Source organism: Diadema antillarum, unplaced genomic scaffold, assembly GCF_040938485.1.
Source record: "Diadema antillarum isolate AM-2024a unplaced genomic scaffold, OU_Dant_1.0 scf00000180, whole genome shotgun sequence".
NCBI lineage: Eukaryota > Metazoa > Echinodermata > Echinoidea > Diadematoida > Diadematidae > Diadema > Diadema antillarum.
The window spans coordinates 4,904,812-4,932,099 of record NW_027271069.1 but is presented as its reverse complement, the minus strand read 5'-3'; the positions used below and the strand labels follow the sequence as shown (position 1 = coordinate 4,932,099).

Genomic DNA, 27,288 nt, shown 5'->3' with positions numbered 1-27,288 from the left:
ACCTATCGGTTTTCACCTTAAAATGGTGGTATTATAAACAGAAACAGGTGGAATAAAACGATAGACTATCTTTCCTGAAATGAAACCATTTATTTAGATTTCTTTCACACATCACCTGCATAAAGAAGATCCGACTGGTGATACAAAGGATTTGATCAATTTAAATGCAATGTTCAATAATTTATACAGGTGGACCTTTTAATGGTATGCTGGAATGAAATCGTGACCCCAAGGTGGGATGTATTTCAATTCAATTTCTCTTTCAATTGATTTCATATATCTCGAGAAAATATCATACCAATCAAGGCAATCATACAATACAAAATTTATAAAGTATAATTAGATAAAACTTCACCTGAATGTACAACTGTCTCAATAAACACAACGTCTATTGACAGTAATATTAGACTACATTCAATGTACGAGAAATATGGGGCCTTCGTAAGAGCAAGCTTGTTTAAAGTCGTATATGTGTGATGTTCTCCCAACCCCACCCCACCCCCCCAAAAAACAAAACAAAACTGAAGATCGGTCAACATCGTGATTATTATCATATCTCATACATTTCCTGATTTGAGATAAGAAGGAATGGGAAATATACAATTTTATCATGTATACATTTCTCAGACTGTGGGTTGTCTGATATTTCTACTCCCTTCCTAACATGCACATAGTATAATTGCATTTGATAAGTTGCGTTGGGATTTTGTTACCATGGTAACGAATGATTAATGATCAGCTTTGTGGGTTTGAAGGGGTACACTTTCTCAACGCGCAGTCTCCACGTATCTCGCCGAAAGTAGAATAGCTGGAAATTATATTAGGATGAGTATTTGTGTGGCAGAAAAATGAACTGAACATCATTTTGAATTGTCTCGGTTAAGATGTGGAGATGTAACTGTTGCAAACAACCTGCCCTGCACATTTGATATCCACGCTAACATGGCAACATTTTAACGTCAGCGCACTTGACAGTTGAGGCCTATATGCCTAGGATATAAAATGGTCACTATAACATTGAAAAACTTGTTTGTTACGACGAGATATAATCCAACAGGACATATTCACCTATTCTCTAAAAATTACTTACTGCAGAGTTAATCGTGTGATGAAAGACCTACCCGGGGTACCATCACTTAGCCCTATGGCCAATGATGGCACGTGGATAATTCGCACATTCCACAGAACGTATAAACTATTCGACGTGGGTCGAGTGGGATACGATTTGTACGCGTTTAGTACCAGGAATGGCCCGACCTACAGCTTAATTCTGCATACACTGACGATTATACTATTCTTGTTTACTTCAGTAAACTTTATGGTTATGATCGTATATCGGAGAAGGAGGACAAAGTGGTGACGATGGTTGTAGCAGACAGTTGCAGTGACAGTCATGGTACTATAGTAGTAGTAGTAGTAGTAGTAGTAGTAGTAGTGGTAGTAGTAGTAGTGGTAGTAGTAGTGGTAGTAGTAGTAGTAGGAGGAGGAGGAGGAGGAGTAGGAGTAGTATAGTAGTAATAGTATAGTAATAGTGGTAGCAGCAGTAGTAGTAGTGTAGTAGTGATAGCAGTAGTTGTAGAAGTAGTAGTAGTAGTAGTAGTAGTAGTAAAGTAGTAGTAATATTAATATTAGTAGTGTAACTTTAATGCCCACATCCAGGTATGTTAACCAGGTATGTATGTAGTAGTTGTTGTTGTAATGGTAGTAGTAGTAGTGGCAGTAGTTGTTGTTGTTGCTGTTGGCAGTAGTAGTAATAATAGTATTTGACGTTGTTGTTGTTGTAGAAAAATCTAAAGCAATAAAAGAAAAAGAAGCTCAGTAGAAGTCAAATAATAGTGGTTCTTGCTGGTTTGATATCTATGCCAGTGGTATAAATTATGGTAATAGTAAATTATGTAAGTAGTCTTTATAGTATTAGTATTAGTAGTAGTAGTAGTAGTAGTAGTAGAAGCAGCGTTAGTAGTGGTAGTAGTAGTAATAGGTATATCTTATTTGTCGTTGTAGTTTATGGTGTTGTATGTGTATGGGTAAAAGTTTCTAGTCTTGTGGCAAAAGAAGTAGGGCCTACTTAGATTATTAGTGGTTCCTAAAGAGCTGGTAATCAGCGAATAAGCTTAACTTTAGAAAAATAAAAATGGCTGTACGAGAAGTCGTAACCGAAGACAGGCAATCGTCAGAAAAAAAAGAAGAAGTTTCAAAAGGCTACTTATCTGCTGGCAGGTTGTTTTTTATGATTCTGCTTGTCAGACATTTCAAAAGTCTTTTTGAGACTGTATGGGCGCAGAGTTACTGCATCTTCACTTGCGAATTTCTACTCTATGACATGTAACATTGCAGAAGCCCAAATCTGGCCAAATTTTAGGACAGTGTGACAAAGATCTTCGTACGTCATCCTACCTGGTGATGGAGGCATGTCGACATCATCGATCGGGGAATCGCTGATATCATTTTCATCGTCTACATCGTCGTCGTCACCGCCGAGACAGCCCGCCCCGCCAGGCTGTTGGCCAAAGAGAGGACCTGGCGGCAGGTAGTTGTAAGGCCCGTTGGGCGAGCAGGCCCTTAGTCCTAGAATTATGGCGTCTTCGGCGGCTTGCTGTCGCTTCAGTGCCACCTGCGCCGCCATCACCCGCTGTCTCTCGGCGATGAGGTTGCATTTTGCGCAGCGACAATCACGGAACCTGCAGTGCCGCTTGTGTCCCTTCAACCACGAGATCACGCCATGGTTCCGGCAGCGAGCGCACTTGGGCTTCCGGGCCCCCTTCTCCGTCAGCGGGCCGCGGAGCAGCGAGAGCGTGCGGACGTCGATGCGGTCCATGTCGCCGTTGTTGATGACGGGCTTGGTATCTCGGCACACAGGCGATCGGTAGAACGCGAACGGATCCACGGTGGACGTCGGTTTCGATCACGGGCTCGTGTCAAAAGGAAGTGTCTGCTCCGAAGGGTCCAACCAAAAGGCAAAGGGATTTCCTCCTATTCTTCAGTCGAAATCTCTCAGCTCTGTTCAGGTGTCTTATTTCTTTTTTATCTTAGCAACGGAAAGCTTCAGTCATCCGTGTCTTCTTAATCACTATGGAAGTAGAATCCCAATTCTTATTTGATTTTGATAGTGATACTGGAAACCAGAACACAATCACTGCTAAGGCGTTATGATCTGATACTTCAAAGTCACTCAAGACAGGGAAATTATGATGAGCATCAAAGATGACACAAGGTTTATACACGAAGAACCACTCCAACAACGTTATCTCTTGGGATGGATGGTGTCTCCCGGACCTATGGGATGAAGATCAAGATAATATCTCACTGGAGTTGATACCAAAATGCCTAGGATGTACCCACTCGGTGTCGTGCGTGCGTGCCGTGGAAGCCAACTGGTAGCGGAGAAAGTTTTACAAGTCATATAAAAGCGCCATACGTTTCCTGCAGTTCGGAAGCGACCGAACTCGCCCCGTCACACTATCTAAAACTTCTCTTGGTGCCTTCCCCCTGGGGATGGCCCGCCAATAGATGGCCTACCAGTCGATAGAGTCTTAAACCTCCGCGTGTCGGATTGCTGCGAGCGTTTATCGAACAATTAGTCACTTCGTTGATGCACTAACCACGAAGCAGCAGAAAAAGAGGCACGAGGGGGGAAAAAAATAAGGAGACAACAACGATTCACTTTATAGGGGCGTTGATTGGATCTATCAGTAGCCAATCCGCGCGCTCGTACCGGAACGGCGCCCGCAGGGGTCACACTCGTTAGCATACGATGAATATTCATGATAAAGTACCTGCTGAAATCTCGCCCTAGCAGAGTGGTGTTTGTTGGACTGCATAGGGGATTTTGGTCGGGGTTGGGTTGGGGATCAATGTACGTAAACAAATGGGCTCAGAGAGGGTGCCATGCTAACAGCTGAACATATACAGCCCCACCAACATGGTTTCCGGTCCCCAGGTTAGGTATGCAGAGCGATTTCTAGCTTAGGAAGTAAGACTGTGGAGGGGCTAGAAATCTCGTCGCGAGAGCGAAACGAAAAAGAAACCGGTGGAAGCTAGGGGAACTCTTAGCACCCCAATCTGTCATTGGCCTTGTATGTTTTTGGTGCGGTTGTGTACGGGTGAGTTGGGGAGAGGCGCGGCATTGTTGGCACACTGCACATAATTTGTCACTTCTAATGGAGGTGCGCTGATTGACAGGCAGTGATTGACACGTCACGGCCGCTAGCTCGGCCTGTCATTGGCTGATGCCGCGACCCCGTGATTTGCTGATGACGTGACGTCACACAGCCTTGGGCAGCGATGAGAGAAATAAGTGGACAAATGTAACAAGTGCGCGCGCGAAACGCCACCCCGCCGCGAAGAAAAGTTCAAAAACTTGTGAAGACGGATAACGTGATTGATGGGAAACACGCCGAAGGCTTCTTCTTTCCCTTCTTCCTCTTTTCGTCTTGGGTGTGAAGCTTAGTACTACACACAGTCATGCATCACCCACCTCATCGCCCTAAATCATCGACCAGCCTGCTTGATGTCGACTTCCTTGCCGTCGGCGTCACCAAAAAGAGTCAAACAAAGAAAGTTTGTGCCCTGATCCATCACTCCAAACAAGTATGATTGAGAAAGGTGCGAGTGGGTCGGAGAAAGTCGCAATCACACACGGTGTAATTCTAGATGTGTGAGATTTTACATGTGATTTATCATTCATTGCAACGTGGATTCTGACCACTGGGACTGGTAAATAACCAGCAAAAAGACAGACGTTAACCGGCGAGCTTTCATCGCGGAATGACTCCATCTCCAAAAATTCTTGTGTGATGTTTTGTGTCATCTTAATTATGAAAAGTGAAAATCAGGCACACACACCGTCAAAGCTAAACACTCGCTAAGAAGATTATTATTTTCTCTAAACACCCGAGGGTAGTTGACTGACACTGTTCTTAAAAATTGAAATAATGCCTTCGAAATATTAACATTACTATTCTGAATGAGACCTTCGAAAAAAAAATCAAAGAACCATGTACATTTTCCAGTCGTGCATCACTCTGCACTAATATGTATTTCATTTTATTAAAAAAAATCGCTTATGTCGCCCTCTTCTTCACATCAAACCTTCAAGTGAAGCAGACTTAGCGATATTCATTTCATCTCAGTAGGTCTGCTATGTCAATCAATTTGGTAATAACTCGTATCACAACTATGAATGATAATGTGAGTTATAGTTTCAGATCAAATGCAATGTGAAAGCAGTATGTATTGACCTTACAAGTAAGATGGATAACAATAATTGTGGAAATTTGTCTTCACTGGAAACTTTGAGAAATTCGTACTACTTTTCACGATCTTTTAAAGAGAGTTATTTGAACAAACAATTATGCCTACTTTTCATGAACATATTAAGTATACATTGTGTAACTCTACTGCTATTAGATATAGCCTATGCTACCACTAAAGACAATCATGAAATATGGCGATGTCTGTTTATGAAGATTATTCTCATGCTAGTATACAGTATTATTATACACTGAATACCAGTATGTCATAGGATATTGCGAGTTCATTTCCTTTACATTCTTCTGATTCATTCTCATATAAGGTGCGACATTCCATGTTCTAGTCATTATTAGAATAGAAATATCAAAGTAACAGAAAAACCCGCAGAAAACAAGAGAAACAGGAAATTTAAAGTTGTCAAATCCCTGCACGTTATGCAGTGTATACGTTTGCACGTCTTTGCTCTTTTGAGGGGCACACAATCACACACCTGCCTGTACATAATCAATAGTCAAGTAATCACTTCCTGATCTTACGTAAATTGGTCTGGAATATCAAATCAATCAGAGTATCAAGTCTTATAAGTACACATATTCTGCGACCGTTTTGATTTACATGCCAAGTATCTTTTTTTTAAAAATTCTGTTTGAGTATAACGCTTGAACGCAAGCAATGCCAAATTGCGATAGGAAAGATGATGCTGAATAAGACATATACAACCTTGTCAAGAAGTTTGACTTGAACATCTTGTTACCGTCTTATTCTCACTGTGCGTAATAATTATGTGTAAAGCGGAATTCATTTACAACCGGTCAGATGCGCTGTGTCGTTTACCCTTTTCACTATCATATTTAAACTGTGAGTAATAATTACATTCGGGACATATAATATGATATCTAAGTATGTGTAAGAGTCAAATGAGGTGAAAATTGGGTGTATAGCTTGGTGGATTATCGCAACTTTTGATAAAAAATCATAAACTATAAAGACGGTATCAATATAAAGAAAAATGAAAGGGAACGCAAAAAAAAAAAAATCTGCGAACAAAGGTTATGAGTGGTAACGACTTGTTAAATGGCAGCGCACTAACACGCCGTGATTGGTACCCTGTTCGTAGTCAAGGTACACCACCTACTCTAACACCGCTTGTCTTGGATTCGCAGATCTGTACGGACACTGAAAAAGTAAACAAACATACGTTTTGATGGTTATTGCAATTCTAATCTGATATACAAATTCTCATTAAGAATTTAAAGATTTTTCTATTTACCTGAAATGGAGTTTTGAGCACGCTGTAGTTTGGCCAGTTGGTAAGATGAAGCCTTGAACAGTAATGCATTTCCATAATCAATACGAGACAAAACATATGAATGAATAACAGAGGCCGCAACTTTGTGTGATAATGATTTCCTGATACTGTGAATATTGCGTAGAACCCAACTTTGCAAATATACAGATGGACATGCGTTTGTAATGTGTGTCGCCATTGACATTTCAGGGTCAAAGTAAACTCTTACTCTCAAGATTCCTACACTTTGACACAGATTTAAGACAAATTCTTCTTTAAAGTCTTCTCCTCATTGTCTCTCACTCTGCATAACCAAGAGCACTACTTATCATTACATGAAAATGCTATTGACATAATCATGCTAGTTGCATTGGCAGGATTAAAGGTACTGTTTACCATTGGGAGCAGTGATTTTAAAATTGTTCGAGTTGTCAAATTCGATGTGTGTAGGTCAGTTGTATCACAAAACATCATACCATATAAAACTTTCGCAATAAAACCTAAAATATAAGGAGATATCAATATCTTTCTCAATAAACCATAACTGTGGACCGTTATTCTAGATAAAAAGATGTTGCTGTTCACTTTTTATTTGGCAATACTTAACATTGATTATACTGATTAACATTCTTACATTGGTTGTTTCTATCCGTAACTCACATTTTTAAAACTATTTTGAAGCACTAAAGTTGGGTTTTTATTTCATCTGCAAATGGTAGATAATGCCTTAAATACGCAGCGTGTTAGTATGTCACGTGGCTGGCATGACTGGGGATTGTTATTCTTAGACATACACATGACGTCGCACGTTTAATGAACTTTTGACATCTTTAACGTATAAACCTTCTACTTATGTGGCTGACTCCGTTTAGAATTTGTCCGAATTTTCGTTTCTACATTACTGCTCGACTTCAAATCGAATTTATAGTGGACTGGATTCTCATTTGATATCTGTTTCGTTTTATCCCTTTACATCGCATGTCATCGTAGGCATTATACCCCGTGAGTTCACAGGCTGATATGTTCGCCAGACGCGGCTGCGCAGACAGTGAAAGCGACGATCTACCGGAGAACAAATCATCTACTGTAGTTTATAGGGGCAAAAATGCAAAAGTTGTCCTTTTCTATTGCTATTTTTCTGGCTTTTTCTCCTTCGAGATCACTTTACTGCTGGCGCGGATAGATTATTGATACTGCTTCAATTCTGGTGACTTTCCCGAAGGATGACATTAAGAGCATTCCTCCGTTGCTCCGACAAGCATCATAAAGTGAGGGGAGGGTAATGGGGAGAGGCGGGCATGGGGATACAGTGACGGATCGTTGCGCAGATCGCTCGCTGCATTCTTTATGAGGTATGATAATGATTACATGAAACATTCCTCCAAAACGAAGCAATTTATCTGAACTTCAGCTTAAACCGTGGACTTTTTTTTGATAATATAGGGAAATGAAAGATAATCGATTGGCAAAGCACAAAGCAGCACCTCTTCATTTAGCGGATTGAAATGATGAGTTTACTTGAATTGAATATTAAGCTTCAAAGCAAATGATGTTTCGAAACTAAAAATATGTCCTGATCAGTTTGGATTGAAGGGAATATCAATTACAGTACTGAGTACTTCAAATGAGGCCTAAAACAAAAGCCCGCTCACCAAGCCGCTACGTGGCGAAATCCGCCAATAAATCACCACAAATAATGATATAGGAACGCGAATGAAAAAAAAATCGTTGCTATTAATAGATGAATATATTTTTGTTTCTTTTCTTTTCCTTATTGTTTAATCCCTCTTTCTCTTATTTTTTTGTGCACATGTTCGCGAGAGCAACTGTGCGATTCACACAGACGCTGCCCGAGTCACATGGAGTTCGTGACAATAATCACAGAGGGGCTTGTTTGTCTATTAAACGGTATTGACGTGTGGTGGTATAAAGAGGAGATAGACTAACCATCCATCTACCTTGAGTAGCCCAGCAGACAGGCTGACGCCACCAGCAAGTGCTGGCAAACACAAAGTATGTATTTCGTCAATTGTTATGTGCATACCAACTGTTTATTCAAGACCGCCACTAAATGATACTGGCAAAGAGAAAGGAAAGGGGGAAAATGCTAAGTAAAGAAAGAATGAACTCGCCATCGGAAAAGAGGATCATTGAAAAAAAAAATGAAATGAGTGCCCTAAAGTTGTTGTTGTTTTTTAATGGCTGCATGGCAAGTTCATCACTATAATCACGCATGTTCAAGAAGAAGTGAAAAATGTAAATTCCTGATCACTCAATGACCACTTCCCAGCAACGGAGTTTCGAGATATTTGAAGATATATTGAAAGTAGCAATTCATCTTTCGGGGATCTTCGGGGGTGGGGGTGGTGGCAAGTCCGTCTACTTGCTTTTATCAAACACAAGAAAATACACTCTATGAGCCTGCAAACACTTCGGGAAATATAAGATTCAAGAAGTTAGGAAGGGCTTTTGTTACATTGCCTGCTGGTTTTGCCAAGGAGATGACCTAGTCTTTGGTTCCAGACATCATACTGCCAGTCTGCCTTACAATTTTATTGCCAAGAGGCCCAACACGCGCATGGAAATTGCTCGATTTTTTTCTGTTCTTCGTCGGCGTCAACCAACTAGCGTATTGTTTCCCTTTGAATATAGTGTTAAAGCCTTTGTTGCATCTATACACTGCAAAAACATCGCGTCCAAATGTCAATAGAGGACCACACCCACAGGTGTAGAAAGCATATGTTGTGATGTGTTGAAAAGTGAATGACGCAAATATGCACTACAAAAAATCGGATGTTAGATAAGAAACACCGAATTGGTGTTTAATTTAAAATCACCAGCAATATTAAATAAACACCAAGTAGTGCCATTATCGAATTAACACCAGCGCAGTGTCAAACTATCACAAGCTACAGTGCCAAATCAACACCAGGAAGGGCCAGGTGCACACTTTTAAACACCATCAAAACGTACTTTCTACACCTGTCGGTGTGGTCCTCTATTGACACTTGATCGGTGCTAGATTTGACACCCATGGTGTTAGAGGGACTGTATAGTACTGGTTGAGGTGAGGATTCGGCTTGTAACGTTTTGCGAGGTATTTAGAAACCACTCTATGAAATGTTAAAGAGCATACAATTTTAAGGGGAATCAAAAGTTTGTTTGATGAAAATCGATTTTGAAATGTTCGAGATATCTAAAAACAAGATAAAACAAAGAGATCCTATAAAAGTTGTTTTCTGTCAATTTTATTAGGATCGCTTTTTTGGATATCTCAGCCATTTCAAGGCCAATTTTCGTCAAATAAACGTTGAATCCTTCTTGAAAGTACATGCTCTTTCATATTTCATAAGAGATTTCTCATTATCTCACCAAAAAATGTCATAAACCTGAATCCTCACCTCAACCAGTACTGTACAGTCCTTTTACATCTAATACCGCTCTTTTTACAGTATGTGTTTTGAAATTACTTTAAAATCTGAACTTGCGGTACAACCAGCGGTGTGTGCTGATGTGATGTCATGAACAGGTGATCATGGAGTCGCAGTATTAGAAAAAAAAAAGTTAGTGCCTTGCATTCCCTGGTTCTGTACACACTTTCCATATTTTTTCCCCAGATGTTATTGTCTTACACGACAAGAAGTAAACACTTCACACGGATAATACGAAAGATCAGGTCGTGTCAGTGGTTTTTAAAGATATGACATGTGCATGTTCATCACAAGGAAAGACAGAAAAACAGGGAAATAGTGACATTTATTCAGTGAAATGTAGGTATCGCGCTGCTGAAAATTGATTGACTCCTAATCCGCTGGCGCCTGTCGACACACAGTTATTCATCATCACTTCAGCTTTAGCTGTGCATTGTCATAATCATTATTCCCCCCTCGCCCTGCCCGAGATTGTAACAACCGTAGACACACCGATTGAAGGATCTCCCACGAGCAGAGTCCGACTGCCACCGTTTCGTGTTGCTACTCAATGTGCTGATGTACACGTGGGTAGAGAGAAAAAAAAATCAACAGCTTGAAGAGTGGCGTTTCCGAAACAAAGATAAACAGTGTCCGATGGCACAAAAAAGAGTCAAAAGTCGAACAAAAGAATAACAGAGAGAATTATTGCGCGTATTCACTTCGAATGATCAATTATAGGTTCATATTTTTTGTCGCTTCTGGCAGTCTGGTGAAAAAAAAAATGAGAGAATCAAGCCGGCGTTTGAACTGATGCTGAAGGAATTCAAGCTCAATACTGTAATCGGCGTCACGATTTCATCCGCATGTAACGGATGTAATGAGCCAATATCAATATAACTGAGTCAGGACATCGTTGTTGTTGTTGTTGTTGTTGTTTTTTTTTTTTTTTTTTTTTTGTTGTTGTTGTTGTTGTTGTCGTCGTCGTCGTCGTCGTCGTTGTTTTACGATTAATGTAGAACCAAATTAGCATACAACTTGTGTAGGACTATCAGAACGATAACTATCGTACCATTCTCAATATCTTATATGGTATAGCCACATTGATACAGACAAGCATTTCTTGCACTGCTGACACGCATGTGCACACACACACACACACACACACACACACACACACGCACACACACACACACACACACACACACATACGTACATGCCTAGTATGTCCGAGGACCATGACAAACTACCTCCTCTTGAGGACAGATGTTATTTAGCTCTCAATCGTCATACGGTTAAAAGACTCATAATAAAAAAGAATGCCTTTAACGACGCTCACAAGATTACGCGCGTTTTTTTAAGTTTACAAAATAATCATAGACCTATACATCAGAGGACATGATTTCTCGTTTTGGTATACGTCCGAGATAGCTTTCTCTGATGTTAACATTTTATGTTTCAACATTCGACAGAGGTCAACCACACACAATTACATTTGTCAGACATTATAATGCAAACCTGGGTTCTGTTTGATTAAAACTTGCTATTCTAACAAAATAAGATTTCTGTGACTAAGGTCAATAGCTACAGTTTATGCATTTATACATTGAAAAGCATAATGAAATGTCCATTTATTATTATTATTCTTTAGGGGGAGCACTCGCCTAATATTGTATACCGGCCTGTGCCGTTCAGATGGGTCGCTTTTTTTGAAAAATATATCCTTGAACATGCCCCCCTTTTGAGTCGTAAAATCTCCAACATGCCTCACTTTTTAAAGATCGGTAATTTTATTGTTGAGTGTTTAATCGTAACTTATAATGCAATAGGGCTTTGGTAAATCACTTTTACATTGTACGTCCTCCTACGTACTTTGTTTCCTTTCCAAAATAATGTTGCACATTCATAAATATTCATACAAATGTTCTTTTTAAACGCATATGATAGGTCCTCGAACGCTTTTGTAAATCGGATATGTGTGTTATAGATACAGTGTAGTGTCCTCGTACATCTAGGCAAACTTGATCTGTGCTACCTTTGCAATGAAATGTCCTCGAATGTTTTTACAAACCTGGTCTGTGTTACCTATACAATGAAATGTCCTCATACGTTTATGCAAACCCGTTTTGTGTTCCCAATACAACTGAGTGTCCTCATAAGTTTACGCAAACTTGATCTATGTTACCTTTGCAATGCAATGTCCTCATACAGTTATGCAAACCTGGAATGTGCTACTTTTGCAACTCATTGTCCTCATTCATTTATGCAAACTTGATCTGTGTTACCTATACAGTGTAATGTCCTCGATAGCTTTTGCAAACCCGGTCTGTGTTACCAATAGAATTTAATGTCCTCATAAGTTTATGCAAACATGATCTGTGTTACCTTTACAATGCAATGTCCTCATACATTCATGCAAACTCGGTCTGTGTAAATTACCTGTACAATGTAAGGTCCTCATACGTTGCTGCAGACTTGGTTTGTGTTTCCTGTACAATTTAATGTCCTTATAAGTCTACGCGAACTTGATATGTGTTACCTTTGCAATGTAATGTCCTCGAAAGCTTTTGCAAACCCGGTATGTGTTTCCTATACAATTTAATGTCCTCATACGTTTCGTTTTATTAACTCTCACAACATTCAAGAAGTACGTGTATCTGGAAACAAGCATCTTTTCTAATCCCTTTTTAAATTTCTCATTGTACTGTTTTGTTTATTTTGGTGTACCATGGACTTCGTATCTTTTGAAAAGAGTACTTTTGGTATTATCTTTATTATGATTATTATTATTGTTGTTATTATTATCTCAAACAACACAGTGGTCTTCTTCTTTTTATCATTTTTATAATCTCTTCAATTTTCCAAACTCTATTTTTCTCTCTCATCTTCACTTATCTCTTCCTTTTCTCTCTTCTCATTTCTCTTCTCTCTGCAACCCAGCCCCTCTTCATCTTTGTGTGTGTGTGTGTGTGTGTGTGTGTTGTAAATGCCAGAAATCCTGGTATGATTTTTATGACTTTGGGGTCGAACAGCCAAGTTCCTTATGATCTTTCATCTCGATTCTCACTCATTCAGATTTGTATGTACTTTATAATTATGTATGATCATCATGTGCAACTGTGCACTTTTATGTATTTTTATACTGATGAGTGAAATAAATGAATCTTGAATCTTGAATATTATTGCTATTATCATTAACATCATCATCATTAATATTCTTACTGCAATCCAGTGAACAGCAATAAGACTAAGATTTTAATACAGTTATTGTGCTTTGGCCTGTTTCAGAATTATTCGTAGAGACAAGCAGACAAGTGACAGAGATTCAGTTAACAGTGGAACACCTCTGAAAGAAAGAATAAAAGCCAAATAGATGAGGAAATAATTCAATAAGGTGGAACCATACTTTAAAGGAACAAAAAATCATTCTGTGTAACGTGTATCAAGTACGTTTAGGCCCTGGGCCAGTTCTTTATAAAAAAAACAAAAAACAAAACAAAAAAGCAGTAATATAAATGCATTTTACATTAGGTAATTTTAGCTATCATAAGGAGATTATCATAACAAGGTTCCATTTTACTTATAGAATTCAGATACAAGCAAATTCATCCACTACAAATATTCATATAGATTGTTTTCTAACAATTTTTTTTTAAATAAAACTCAACAGGGAAGAAGGAACTTGACATACATGCTGTCAGGCATTCATAATGTATAAACAACTTTTCTCTTACATGTACAAAATCTTGATGGAATGCAAAAATCTCCAGAAATCACCTCTTCATTTCACTTGAAAGGACAGAAGTAACTTAACCTGAAAACCCCCTTTACAGAAGGACTTCGTTAAATTTCAACTACAAAAAATCGGGTAAAAAAAAAAAAAAAATGCCCAGGTGATGGCTTTTGTTGTCCACGACCAAGGATTTATTTTAAGAACTCAAAAAGCATACTATAAATCAACCAAAAAAATATTTTTAGAATCTTTGTCTTCTAGGGCCGATTTTTCTTTTTTTAATATTCATCTCTAGCATAGAAATTATAAATGACAAGTTAAACAGATTACTACATTGGTACATAAGCATACTTTCTCATGTGCAAACTACATATAATTGGTTCAACACAAGGGGAAAAATTAGTGTTGCATATATCCACTTTTAAACTTATGCAAGGCTAATGTTCTGTTCTTTAACTTCTATCCCTCTACCTAAAAATGAGAGAGAGAGAGAGAGGGAGAAAAAGAAGTTATGTAAGTGCTACCTAACTGATCCCAACAATTCTGGATTCCCTGTACCACAAACCTTAGTTACCTACATAAATCTGCACATTACATGTATCCCTAACAAACAAATCACATCATCTTCATAGCATTTACCCAATGACTGTACACAGTGTCTCTTTAAGCACCAAGAAATTGATAAGTATTTATTTTACGGTACCTCTACACACCCTAATAAAAAAACCATAACAAAACAAAGGAACAAATAATGTCAGTAATGCCCAATGGATTTTTTCCAGGGTCCCGTTGCATAAATACTATCATGGTAACGTTGCCATTATGGTAACTACCATGGTAACAGAGCTCAGCAAGCAATCAAAATCAATTTTTCCATGGTGCATGTACTTAATATAATGGCAAAGTTATTATATCAGTAAGCTCTCATGCAATGGGACGTATATCTTAGTAAACTACTAAGAAATGAAAATCCACTATTGCAACATACAGATAAATTTTATAACGCAAAGGCCAACCCTCTCTGCTACCAATGCATCCATCCCAGTCTCTTTGTGAGGTTAACAGAAAAGCAAAGGTAAAAAGGTAATCCCTACTGTTCCTAATAATTGGCCCGTATTTCTCCAGTGCATTCCCAGCCTCATTTTGAGATTTTGGGAATTAACATTATACTTCATCCCCACCAAGTCCAACAGTAATGCCAGCCAAATCCGGGTTATATTCCAGAAATCCCACTATAAAACGATACGATATCCATCGTAACACACACAAACACAATAGCTACGAATTGTCAAAAAGTAAAACAAATACAAGGGCTCTCCTACATTTCAAAAGTAGTCCCTATAACTATCAAATGCACGTCATGCATAACACACAAACAAAATTGAATTCACAACCTAATCGTATTGACACATTTTGTCTCCCTGAGCAACGCTCCCTAGCGTCCGATGCAAACAGTGCAATGTTGTAGACAATGGGCTTTCACAAAAAGAGTTTCAGGACAGTACATGGAGCCACTTTAAACGTGGAAAATGGGTGAAATTTGAGCATTTCACTAGACCTTTGAAATTTGACCTCTGGCCTAGTTCACTCAAAAGCTAATCAAGTGATTACCACATCACACTTCATCATTTTGGACCAGGTTGGGGGAAATTTGTTCTTTCCAGTCTGAAGTTATTGCATTGAAGGATAAATTTCATGATTTGACCTTTGGCCTCCAGCTGAGTTAACTAACAAGCTAATGAAATGATTGCCTTATCACACTTCATCCTTGGACCAAGTTTGGGGAAATTTGCTCCTTCCCGTCTCGAGTTATCATGTAAACGGATAAATTTCTTGCTTTGACCTTGACCTTTGACCTTTGACCTCATGCTGATTTCAACCCAAATCTGATCATGTGATTGCCCCATCACACAACATCCTTGGACCAAGTTTGGGATAATTTGCTCCCACCAGTCTTGAGTTATCATGTAAACGGATAAATTTCTTGATTTGACCATGATCTTTGACCTTTGATCTCTCGCCGATTTCACCCCAAATCTACTCAAGTGATTGCCCCATCACACTTCATCCTTGCACCAAGTTTGGGGAAATTTGCTCGTTCCAGTCTTGAGTTATCGCGTAAACGGATAAATTTCATGATCCGACCTTGACCTTTGACCTCAGGCCAATTTCACCCTAAATCTAATCAAGTGAATGCCTTATTCTTCTATTTCCTCTTCACTTCCTGTGAAGGCAATGATTGCTTATTGACAAATAATGGGCAAATATAGAATATTTTGTTTGACCTTTGACACAAATATACTTAGGACAGATATCAGATATGCTACAAAAACATGTCCGCTTCAAGTAATGCACAATACATCTATAAAATGTGGATGTAGTATACTGCACAAGTGGACGCTTTCCTCCTTTATACACTTTGTTAAAAAAATTAAATGCAAACACACACACATTCTCTTTGATTACAAATAATCCATTGCAGTCCATGGTATAACATGCAGATCTAATGTCAATAACTTCCATACTTCTTAGGAAGGATAGATACAATTGTGATGTTTGTTTTATTTCAGCAATGAATTTATGATATCTTACCTTTCACAAGTGTCATGTGATGAGTTTCTTTTCACACCTTCTTAGAAAATACAATTAGTCATGCAAAACATTTGCAATTGTGCATGGAATGTTTGTTCATGGTTTGATAATTCAATGGAAGTTTATACACATAACCATTTCTTGCAGCTATGATTTTCATCATGGTGATCCCTAATAATTGCGACCCATATCTTTGTGTGTGTACATATATAGCTCTTGTATTCTTTTCCTCATTGAGTTAAGAGGAATTCAATGAGAATTTAGTTTCTTTTGTTTGATAATGTTATAAACCCTGTATTTAATCTTAGTCCAGGGTAGTTTCGCAAGTACAGGATATTTCTCTTGACACTCAATGCATTCTACTTTCCCTGGGACTTTGAAAGTCCTATAATTTGTTTTGAAGAATGTGTCCACAGCATGCTGTTGGGCTGTTGTCCAGGTAATACGTTCAGCTGAAAAAAAGAAAAAGAAAAGAAGAGCTTTTGTAGGTGAGTGAAAAGAATTCACGTACGTATTTGATAACTTCAGGACAGCCACATGTGATGCAAAAATTCGACTAAAATTGAAAACTTTTCAAAATCTGTTTTACTTAGTAATGTACAGATGTCACATATATGTACGTGCAAACCATGGAACCAAGGAACTGGGACAAATGATTCAGAAAATGTCAAACACTGGGACATTCCTGAATTCCCTATACATTACTATGGACAAATTTTTATCTATTTTTTTTTTTTTACAAAAAAAGTTTGTGAAGGGTGAAATTTGCTCTTCCTGTTAACCCGAGAAATAGGGACTGTCTCTGTCAAACAGGTACAGTTGGTAGGTATTATTTCATCATTTTTTCACTTGACCTTTTTCAAACCCCTATATTGTCCCACTTGAATTACTAATAGTGTGGTGTATTTTAAGCTTGGTAAAAGAATCAAAATAAATGGCGGTAATTTGTCCATGCAGTATTCTTTAAAGACCATTTCAGAAGCAAAACCAATCAGTAGAAAGCTAAGAAGTAGAATACAACAATGAAAGTTTCGTGCATTTTCACCGCTTACCAGCTGAGCATTTTGCTTCAGCAACACTAAAATATGCGAGCTTCAAATATAGGCTTCATTGCACCCCTCACATGTTCCAGTGAAGGACGTGGGCTTACCAAGAAGAAGAAGAAGAAGAAGAATTATCTGACATCATGTCATGAGAGAGCAAGGCTGTGATTACATTGGTTTTACATTGAAAAAATGGATTATTTTTTATTTTCCACATCAAGAATTTGAATTTTTTATAGTAGAACCTCAAAGAATGGCTTATTATAAATCAATAGAAAGCTTGTGAGCTAAAGAACTTAAATGTAAGAAGAAATTTATCTATAATGCTCAAATATGTTAATTACAGTCACAATTTTCATATGCACCTCCTAGCGACCAGAAATGGCAAAAACCAGTCGTCTTTTCCTTTCCAAAGCCTGTGACGTCATTGGTTGTAGCAAGTTGCGTGAAACCGGCTAGTAAACAAACACAATACTAACGCAAGTAATCACACCTTAGTTCTCATGAGACGATGTCAGAGAATTCTGGCTGATGTACAATGCAATACAGCCCATCTTCAGAGCTTGTGAATTTGAGTTCTAAAGTAAATACTCGGCTGGCAATCCGTGAAAATGCATGAAACTTGCATTGTTGTATTTTGTAGCTTACAAGCATTCCATTAGTGTTTAATTTGTCAATTCAAATTTTTGCTTCCAATAAGGTCTTCAAGATTAATACAAACAAAATGGATTCACGTCTGAGTCAACTTTCTGTGTATTCACACGTAACTTAACTGTGATAGAATTATAAACCTGAACATAGCGCGACAGGTATGTTGTCTTGACTCTTCACTACCTTGACATATCATATTAACCCATTCACTACTATATTCTGTAAATCCCCATAGACTTTGTACAGGGCCCACCCGGTTCCCATAGGCAACGGGTTAAAGAAGCTATAACCTGAAATTTCTTTAAATTTGACCTGTGACCTTTAACCTTCATACTCTAGATCTCCAGATTTTCTTCCCAGGGTGATACATGCTTTGAACAGGTTCAAAGTTTTAATCTCAAACAGTTCTTGAGATTAGGTTAAGCTGATGGATCTATGGATGGACAACCTAAAAACAATTTCTCTGGCACCACCTTTGGGTTGACCGAGAGATAAGTAAATACACCCCCTTAAAATAGGACTACCAGCAAAATATGAACTACATGTAATGGTTACCTTTTGATCTCTTTGCAACAGGATGGCTCCTGCTTGGCTTCATAGTCCCACACGGTCCATCGCTCTCATCTGAGAGCTCTGGGAAGAAAAAAACAACCCATTAATATCCTACATTAATTTACCATGGCAATGCAGTTTCCAACACATTAAAACATGACGTCTTGCTTGAAAAATTAGGAAGTAGTTCGATCCGCAATATTTCTACCTGATTTATTGCCATATGCCGTTACCATGGCAATGCAGTTTCTGACACATTCAAAAAAGAGGTCTTGCATATCTTCACCATAAGACCAATGTGTGTGCCAAATTTTATGAGCATTGCCCAGAAACTGAGGAAGAAGATTTGCATCGGACGGACCAGCCGACCAACCACACGCTGATCCCTATACACCTCCTTCAAATTTAGTTTGGCTGTGGTATTAAAAAAAAAAAAAAAAATCATATAAATTAGCACAAGTGGAGTGCAACTGGCAGTCTCCCCTGCATTATGCAATTCATGGCAACATTCTTGACTTTGTGACATGGAAATATCACACAAATTCTTTAATATCCCTAAAAGTTGTATAGAATGTGCATGTGCATACTTTCTAAATTATGTTAAAAATTCGAAAACTTAACCTTAGGTTAGGTTTTTTTATGTCGATGACGCCGCCATTTAAAAACGGCGCCTATGTCTCGCTTCTACTATGCAGGCGAGAGAAATATTTGGGACAAAATTTCATGTGTCTGTGTAGAAATTCTGTATTCCTAATGTAGTACAGTACTTTACTGAACAACTTTGTGAGGACATTCATCTGTGAATGTAACACAGAACTTATTTCAATAAATGTATGAGGACATTACAACGCAAAAATAACAGTTCTTGTTTGGATTAATGTTACATATGAAACACAGAACTAGTATGCATAAATGTACGAGGACCTTACACAGAAATGTAACACAGAACTTATTTCCATAGATGCATGAGGATATTACATTGCAAAAATAACAGTTCTTGTTTGGATTAATGTTACATATGAAACACAGAACTAGTATGCATAAATGTACGAGGACCTTACACAGAAATGTAACACAGAAATTGTTGCCATAAATGTATGAGGACATTAAACAGCAAAGAAAAAACACAGTGCTTGTTCGCACAAAGTATGAGGGCATCAAAACTGCAAATATGACACAGACATTTTTCACCTATACAAAGGAGGACATTCCATTGTTGAATTTATAACTTCTCTTCCGTTCTTCTTTTTCTTTCTCTATTGTGCCTTTTTTTGCACCTCTTTTAAAAGCCAATGAAAAAGCATTTCCCCTCCCCCAGATATTAATTGGACTACTTTGTATTCATTCGTACTTTTCTATTAAACTTTCTAAATACATGTTCTTTGCTTTTAACTTTTTCCAAGTTGAAATAGGACCATCAGAAAAATATGTACTAATAGTTACCTCTTGATCTCTTTCCAATTCCATGGCTCTTGCTTAACTTAGTTCCATCCCTCTCATCTGAGGGCTCTAGAAAAAAAAAATAGTTGCAACACAAAGTACAATCTTATAGCCAACTAAATCACTCCACACAACTTAATGCTGTTTATTGCATTTAATATCTGAGATTACTACAAATAATATACCATGGCACCATACCACTCCAGTGTGCATGAATATCACTTTTAATTATGGGAAATGTATCAGGATACATTTAAAGTAGGAAATTGGTCTTATTCAAATGACACCGTGTCAGCCATATATGACGATGATCCATCGAATGGTTCTTAAATTATCGTGAGAAAGGGCAATTTTCATGTATACAGTGACATCTATGACCTTGACCTTTAACCTCATGACTTTCAAATCTAATCAGACCATTGTTCCTCCCCATATGCATACATGAGCCAAGTTTGAAGTTGATCCGTCAAATGGTTAACTTATTGTGAGAACAACCCATTTTTATGTATATGACTTCTATGACCTTTGACCTTTGACCTTGAGACCCACTCATCTAATCAGATCATTGTTCCTCCCATATGCATACATGAGCCTAGTTTGGAGTTGATTCGTCAAATGGTTCTGAAGTCATCACGAGAACAAAAACGCGACGGACGGACAGACAGCAGACTGACGGACGGACAACCCGAAAACATAATCCCTCCAGCACCCACCTTTGGTGGGCGAAGGCATACAAAATTTAGGCCATGCATACATTCTTCAAGATAACAGAAAGAGCAAAATAAGATTAAGCATGACACATTACTAATAACATGTTTACTCAATTTCAGCTTATGATATGTTACATGTAGACATAGGGATACCCACCATACACCCATATTTTCATGAAGTACAATGTTTTCATGAAATACTTTATTGGCAAAAAATGAAGTAGAATATATAATAAAGAAGTTTGGAAGACACAAATTCCTTTGAGAAACCTTGAGATATGGATTACTGACCAAACACTACACTAACCAGTTAAATATCTGTGATGTCAGTAGATGTATTTCTAGGTACATTTAACTTCTTTTAATTTGAATATCATGAGGACACAGTTGTTTAAAAAAAAGAAATGATGCCAGATGCAATATAAATATAAAAGTAACTGAATATCAGTAATAGGATGGTGTGCAAACAAGGTGTAACTCTAAGATACATTAAATAAACTTACGTCTACTTGACTGGTCATCTTCTTGAACATCTCCATCAGGGGCATCGTCTTCTTCACACGACTCTGCAGTGAAAATAGAGAGATGAGAGACTTGGGAGAGGGGGTTTGTCCAATGTTTCAAATTTTAGAAAGACAGTTGACTTCAGAAAGGTTGACCTACTTAAAGCACAATTCTCCGGTATGTGGCACTTTCAGTAGCTGTCATTCTAATTATGTTAAATGATCCCTCAACAGCCTACTATACAGATTTCTCCTCTGGACGTCACAGCCTTGTGGCCCTATACACCGCACCTCAAGTGGGCACAGAGTACTCCAAGTACCTCTTCACCTTCAAATGTTTTACATCATGTGTAGGTGGGCTCAACAGGAGAAAGATCCAGCTGGTCTTCACACTAGACAACAAGAGTGGGAATATCCTTGGACGTCATGTGTTGGATGTCAGGGTATGCGCTTGCCCAGGGAGGGATTGGAAAACGGAAGAGAAAGCCTTTGAGAGGTCCAAAGCACCTCAGAAGAAACCCCTCGAGAGGTTGGAGCAAAGTGACATTAGTGGTGGGCGTTACATCTTTCTCAAAGAAGGCGAAGAAGGACAAAGAGACGTTCTACATTCTGGTTCAAGGGTGTGAGAAGTATGAACTCTTCAGGAAGATCAAGGAGAGTCTTGACTTGATGGACTATGTTGAACCGAGTCAGATCAGCCAGTACAGACAACAACAAGCTCAGCAACAAATGCAACTGAATCAACATATCTGCGATGAGCTGCAACGTTACTACAGGAAAATAAGTCGAAGACACTGGGTGGGAATGAGAAACAACAGTGGCACACCTCTCTCTCTCTCGTCCGTTTTTCTTCTATGCATATTTTACAAGTGTTACAGTGCATAGTTTTACTTATTTTGTTATTCTTATAAGTGGATTATGATTTCATTCATGTCATGTTTTAAATCTTGGAGTGCTACACAGCTATGTCAAACATTCACTGTAATTGATCGCTACTTACTAACTACAGGGGAAAATGTATTAGTTGTGAATATGACAATAAGATTGTACATACGTTTTGTACACACTTTTCAGAACTCATGGTGTCACAGTCACTGTGTTACAGAACATGTATTTATAATCTATGTCATAATTCTACTGTCAATTAATTCTTTCCACTGGGTTCTACTTGGTTATTGTCATTGAGTCTCTGATACACCCATTCAACATTACCAGTTTTCTAAATGTTCATTAACTTCACAGATTTGGACAGAAAATCAAGTGCGCAAAAATCCATGTCCATTTTGCGTCACGGTGTTATGGTTCTAATTAATAGCTCATAACTCATTTATCACTGTGAAGTTTTATTCATTCTTTTCTTTTCAAAGTTGCTTGTGATGATAGTCATAGATACACAATAAAACATTGTTCTCAAGTCTTACTGATTGTTTATTATTTTAATACAGTTATGGAGTGAAAATCTAATCAAAGTGTCAGTGTTACAGTTCAAAGTTTACCTTATTTTGTTTTTTTATTAGTGATTTATAATTTCAATCATGTCTTGTTTTATCTTGACGTGTTACACAGCTATGTCAAACATTCACTGTAAATGATTGCTTCTAACTACCTACAGGGAAAAATATATGAGTTGTGAGTACGACAATAAGATTTTACATACAGTTTGTACACACTTTGTTGAAGTCACGTTGTTACAGTCACGGTATTACTGTGCACTTAGTTATAATCTAAGTCACAATTCTACTGTCAATCAAAATTTTCTTTCACTGGGTTCTACTTGGTTATTGTCATTGAGTCTCTGATACACCCATTCAACATTACCATGTTTTCAAAATGTTCATTAACTTCACAGAGTTTGGACAGAAAATCAAGTGCGCAAATATCCATGTCCATTTTGCGTCATGGTGTTATGGTACTAATTAATAGCTCATAACTCATTTATCACTGTGAAGTTTTATTCATTCTTTTCTTTTCAAAGTTGCTTGTGATGATAGTCATAGATACACAATAAAACTTTGTTCTCAAGTCTCACTGTTTGTTTATTATTTACATTTATTGAGTGGAAATCTAATCAAAAGTGTCACAGTGTTATCGTGGAATTGCCCATTAAATAAACTTACGTCTACTTGACTGGTCATCTTCTTGAACATCTCCATCAGGGGCATCGTCTTCTTCACACGACTCTGCAGTGAAAATAGAGAGATGAGAGACTTGGGAGAGGGGGTTTGTCCAATGTTTCAAATTTTAGAAAGACAGTTGACTTCAGAAAGGTTGACCTACTTAAAGCACAATTCTCCGGTATGTGGCACTTTCAGTAGCTGTCATTCTAATTATGTTAAATGATCCCTCAACAGCCTACTATACAGATTTCTCCTCTGGACGTCACAGCCTTGTGGCCCTATACACCGCACCTCAAGTGGGCACAGAGTACTCCAAGTACCTCTTCACCTTCAAATGTTTTACATCATGTGTAGGTGGGCTCAACAGGAGAAAGATCCAGCTGGTCTCCACACTAGACAACAAGAGTGGGAATATCCTTGGACGTCAGGTGTTGGATGTCAGGGTGTGCGCTTGCCCAGGGAGGGATTGGAAAACGGAAGAGAAAGCCTTTGAGAGGTCCAAAGCACCTCAGAAGAAATAGTAAACCCCTCGAGAGGTTGGAGCAAAGTGACATTAGTGGTGGGCGTTACATCTTTCTCAAAGAAGGCGAAGAAGGACAAAGAGACGTTCTACATTCTGGTTCAAGGGTGTGAGAAGTATGAACTCTTCAGGAAGATCAAGGAGAGTCTTGACTTGATGGACTATGTTGAACCGAGTCAGATCAGCCAGTACAGACAACAACAAGCTCAGCAACAAATGCAACTGAATCAACATATCTGCGATGAGCTGCAACGCTACTACAGGAAAAAAGAGTCGAAGAAACTGAGTGGGAATGAGAAACAAAAGTGGCACACCTCTCTCTCTCACGTATGTTTTTCTTCTATGCATATTTTACAAGAAAAATACTAAAACACTGCCTTTCAGCACTCTTTCGAAAAGTGGGTGTGATCATTTCCTGTACAATGTCTTAAAAAGATGTCATACTCCCAGACATTGAAATTTGTACCTCTGTGTTACTGTGACTGTCAATAGATCTAAAGAACTAAACTGGATCAAAAATCATTCCATGGGTTTCTAGATACCTTCCCCCTCCCTTTTCCTCATCGAATGAACCAGGATATTTTTTTCACTACACTGGGCTGTACTACCACAACTCTAGGAACATGCGGGTGAATGTATACTTCCAGCATATATGAATAAGCCTCTGTGGATTAATGTTGTACTCGTATATCAGAATGAAAAGTGTTTTGGAATAAAGATGTTTAAGAATACTTGTACTCACCATTAAGATTGACATTGATACTGTCCAAGGACATCCCAGAACACTCGCTCATCTGTCCCTTTTCCATTAGCAGCAGTATTTTTGCGATCTTAGCTACCTGTAGTGTGTTCTCGGGCAATCTATAAAATTCTCTATGTACTTGAATGTTGTGGCCCATAAAGGTGGCGAGTACATCCAGTTCATTGTCCTTCAGACATAATATCTGGGACATGGTCGCCACATGTTTCCTCAGCTGAGTGGATGTGATGTTTTCTGGATGTTCTGCTCCAGACGACTGAGCACACTTTCTCACAGCATCACAACCCCTATACGGTGTGGTACAACCTGGGCGTGCAAACAGGTACATATTGGACTCTAGGACTCCAGCATCTTGCCTAACGTTTTCATCTGCCAAAACATCAAGTGCTTCTTTCATTCCCTTCGTCAGAACCACAGGAACTGTTCTCCCTCTCTTTCCGGGTATTTCAACTCTTGACAGTTTCTTGCAAAGCTCCTTTTCAAGCTTGTTGAGGCCCTGTAGAACGTCTTTGTTGACTTCTCCAGTACGTTTTTTGTAGTTTTCTACTGTCATCCTTTCCACCTCTCCACTACGCTTCCTATTAAACAGGACAGTCTGGGCAAGCATAGCTTGACCCAACTTGGAGAAATCTTCCCTGCTTACAGAACCTGCTGTGATGTGTGCCATTGACTCCTGCACCTGGCCCTGGATGGTCTTGTGCACCTTTTGTATGTCAGATGACAAAGGAATTATTGTTGGTCTGTTCCTCTTTGCTGCGTACAGAGTCTTGAGGGCACCTGTTGAAACTTTCTCAGCCCATTCAATAGAGCACAGTTCACCAAACTGTTCAGCCTTTTCTTTCTGACTTGTGTCCATTTTTTTCAGTGCATCAGCCATAAGAATCCTGGCACACTTTTTGAGTGAGTGTCCTACTTTCAGCGCTAGTGAAGGTGTCTTATACTTCCCTGAGCTTTCATCCAAGCCTGCTATATTGTTGACAGCTCTGACCACATCATCAAACACCTGTGGGTCAATGGTCTCAGACAAGCAGTTGATGCCTGGTCTTATAGATCTCATTTGAAGGAGTAGCCGACCCATTTCCCTCAACTTTTGTCCAACATAGTTGTAATGGTTTTCTGAATCCTGGAACTTTGACAGAAGTTGTGCACCTAGCTTTATGATTAAATCATCATGCCGCACTGCCAAACTAACATCATCATGAGTCATTCGACGGAAGACCTCATCCCGAAGTCTTACAGGCACTTCTTTTGGCATTGGCAGCATCATGGAACATTGAGACTGAAAACTTCCAGATTCCTTTATTTCGCTTCCAACACACTTCTTTCTGTGTTTCCATAGGTCACTCCTAATGAACCATCCAAAACACTGAGTACAAGGCAAGAAGTCTTTCACTGCTGTTTCATATGTTGGTCGTTTGTAAGGAATGATCAGACCCTTTCCTTCTCTTAGAACTTGAAGATTATGAGAATGGTTGCCCTTATTGCGCAAAATCTCAAGTAAATTATGCCTATTCTTTGACTTCTTTGGATGTGCCATGATTCTTTTCACTTCAATTTCATTGGAATGATGCATTTCAATGTGTCGGGCAAATTTTGGTGTGTCTTTTTCACAAAAGACACAAAAGTGACGTTTGTCCCACTTCCTTCCAGTTGCATTATTTGCTGTTAGAACCTTGATATCCTGAGGTTTCTCTGCCATGTCCATCTCTTGATTTCCAGCATGGTTTTCTGATTCAGGTTGACTGGTATTGGGCTCATATGGATGATCTGCTCTGGATGTACAAGGTATGTCCATCTCTTGATTTCCAGCATAGTTTTCTGATTCTGACCTATGTGTAAAGCCAGGTTGACTAGTATTAGCCTCATATGGATGATCTGCTCTGGATGTACACGGTATGTCCATCTCTTGATTTCCAGCATAGTTTTCTGATTCTGACCTATGTGTAAAGCCAGGTTGACTAGTATTAGCCTCATATGGATGAGCTGCTCTGGATGTACGCGGTAAGCGATATGGAAAGACATCAGAATCACAATCATCACTGCTGACTCCACTTGGATTCACCCATGTTGGGTCAGCATCATCATCATCATCATCTATTTCTTCCTATGGAAACAAATAAAACACAAAGTAAATGCAAATGCAATAATCAAAATGAAATATTTTGCCAAGCAAAGCTGGATCTGAAAATAGCTGAGGAATGTCTCCTCATAATTATCACCTATTTCTATTAATACCCCCCATAAAGAGTCATCTCTATAAGTCACTTTATGACATGATACCAGACACAACACACATCAATCTTTAAATATTTGCTTCTTTCTTTTACAGCACCCCCTCCCCCCCCCCCCCCCCCCCCCCCCCCCCCCCCACGGAACTAGAATCTACTGATAGACCACACTTAGTTATCTAACAATTGAAAGAAACCAAACCCTGGGAAAAGTAAATTTTAATGAAAAGAAAACAGGGAGGGAAACAAATTATTTACATGTTTAATTAACATTGGGGAACAGAAGAAATGTCATGAAAGTCTGAGAAGTCTCAATTTACTTTCAATGCCACATACTTATGGTCAACCCTAAATATGTTTCATACCTAAACTTTGGTATTTTCTGCATCATCTCTATGGATGGATTTTGACACAGAAATTGTTTACATATTAAAACGAGGACATACATGTATCACTACTACAACGTAAGCAATTTGAGCATATTTATT

At 38.6% G+C, this 27,288-nt stretch overlaps 2 protein-coding genes and 1 long non-coding RNA gene across 3 annotated transcripts in view; all 3 read right to left on the bottom strand.

The window, feature by feature from the left end:
- LOC139723110 (doublesex- and mab-3-related transcription factor A2-like) overlaps window positions 1–3,665 on the bottom strand; it is a 30,624-nt gene extending 26,959 nt beyond the window's left edge. Inside the window, exon 1 of the mRNA XM_071634379.1 lies at window positions 2,398–3,665. Within this exon, the coding sequence (XP_071490480.1) occupies window positions 2,398–2,818 (421 nt within the window). The 5' untranslated portion in view covers window positions 2,819–3,665. The remainder of the gene's footprint in view (window positions 1–2,397) is intronic.
- An 11,009-nt stretch (window positions 3,666–14,674) lies between these two features.
- Window positions 14,675–21,914, bottom strand: LOC139723109 (uncharacterized). The gene is made up of 4 exons (XR_011710326.1): window positions 21,176–21,914; window positions 19,966–20,031; window positions 18,526–18,603; window positions 14,675–16,728 (listed from the first exon to the last, which is right to left on the bottom strand). It is a non-coding gene; the product is annotated as an uncharacterized lncRNA (long non-coding RNA).
- Window positions 21,915–22,773: 859 nt separating this feature from the next.
- On the bottom strand, window positions 22,774–26,598 carry LOC139723061 (uncharacterized). Its single transcript, XM_071634334.1, has 3 exons — window positions 24,555–26,598; window positions 23,293–23,355; window positions 22,774–22,781 (listed from the first exon to the last, which is right to left on the bottom strand). Exons 1-3 carry the CDS (start codon window positions 26,473–26,475, stop codon window positions 22,774–22,776), a joined length of 1,992 nt encoding a protein of 663 aa, XP_071490435.1. The 5' UTR covers window positions 26,476–26,598.
- Between the last annotated feature and the right edge of the window lie 690 nt (window positions 26,599–27,288).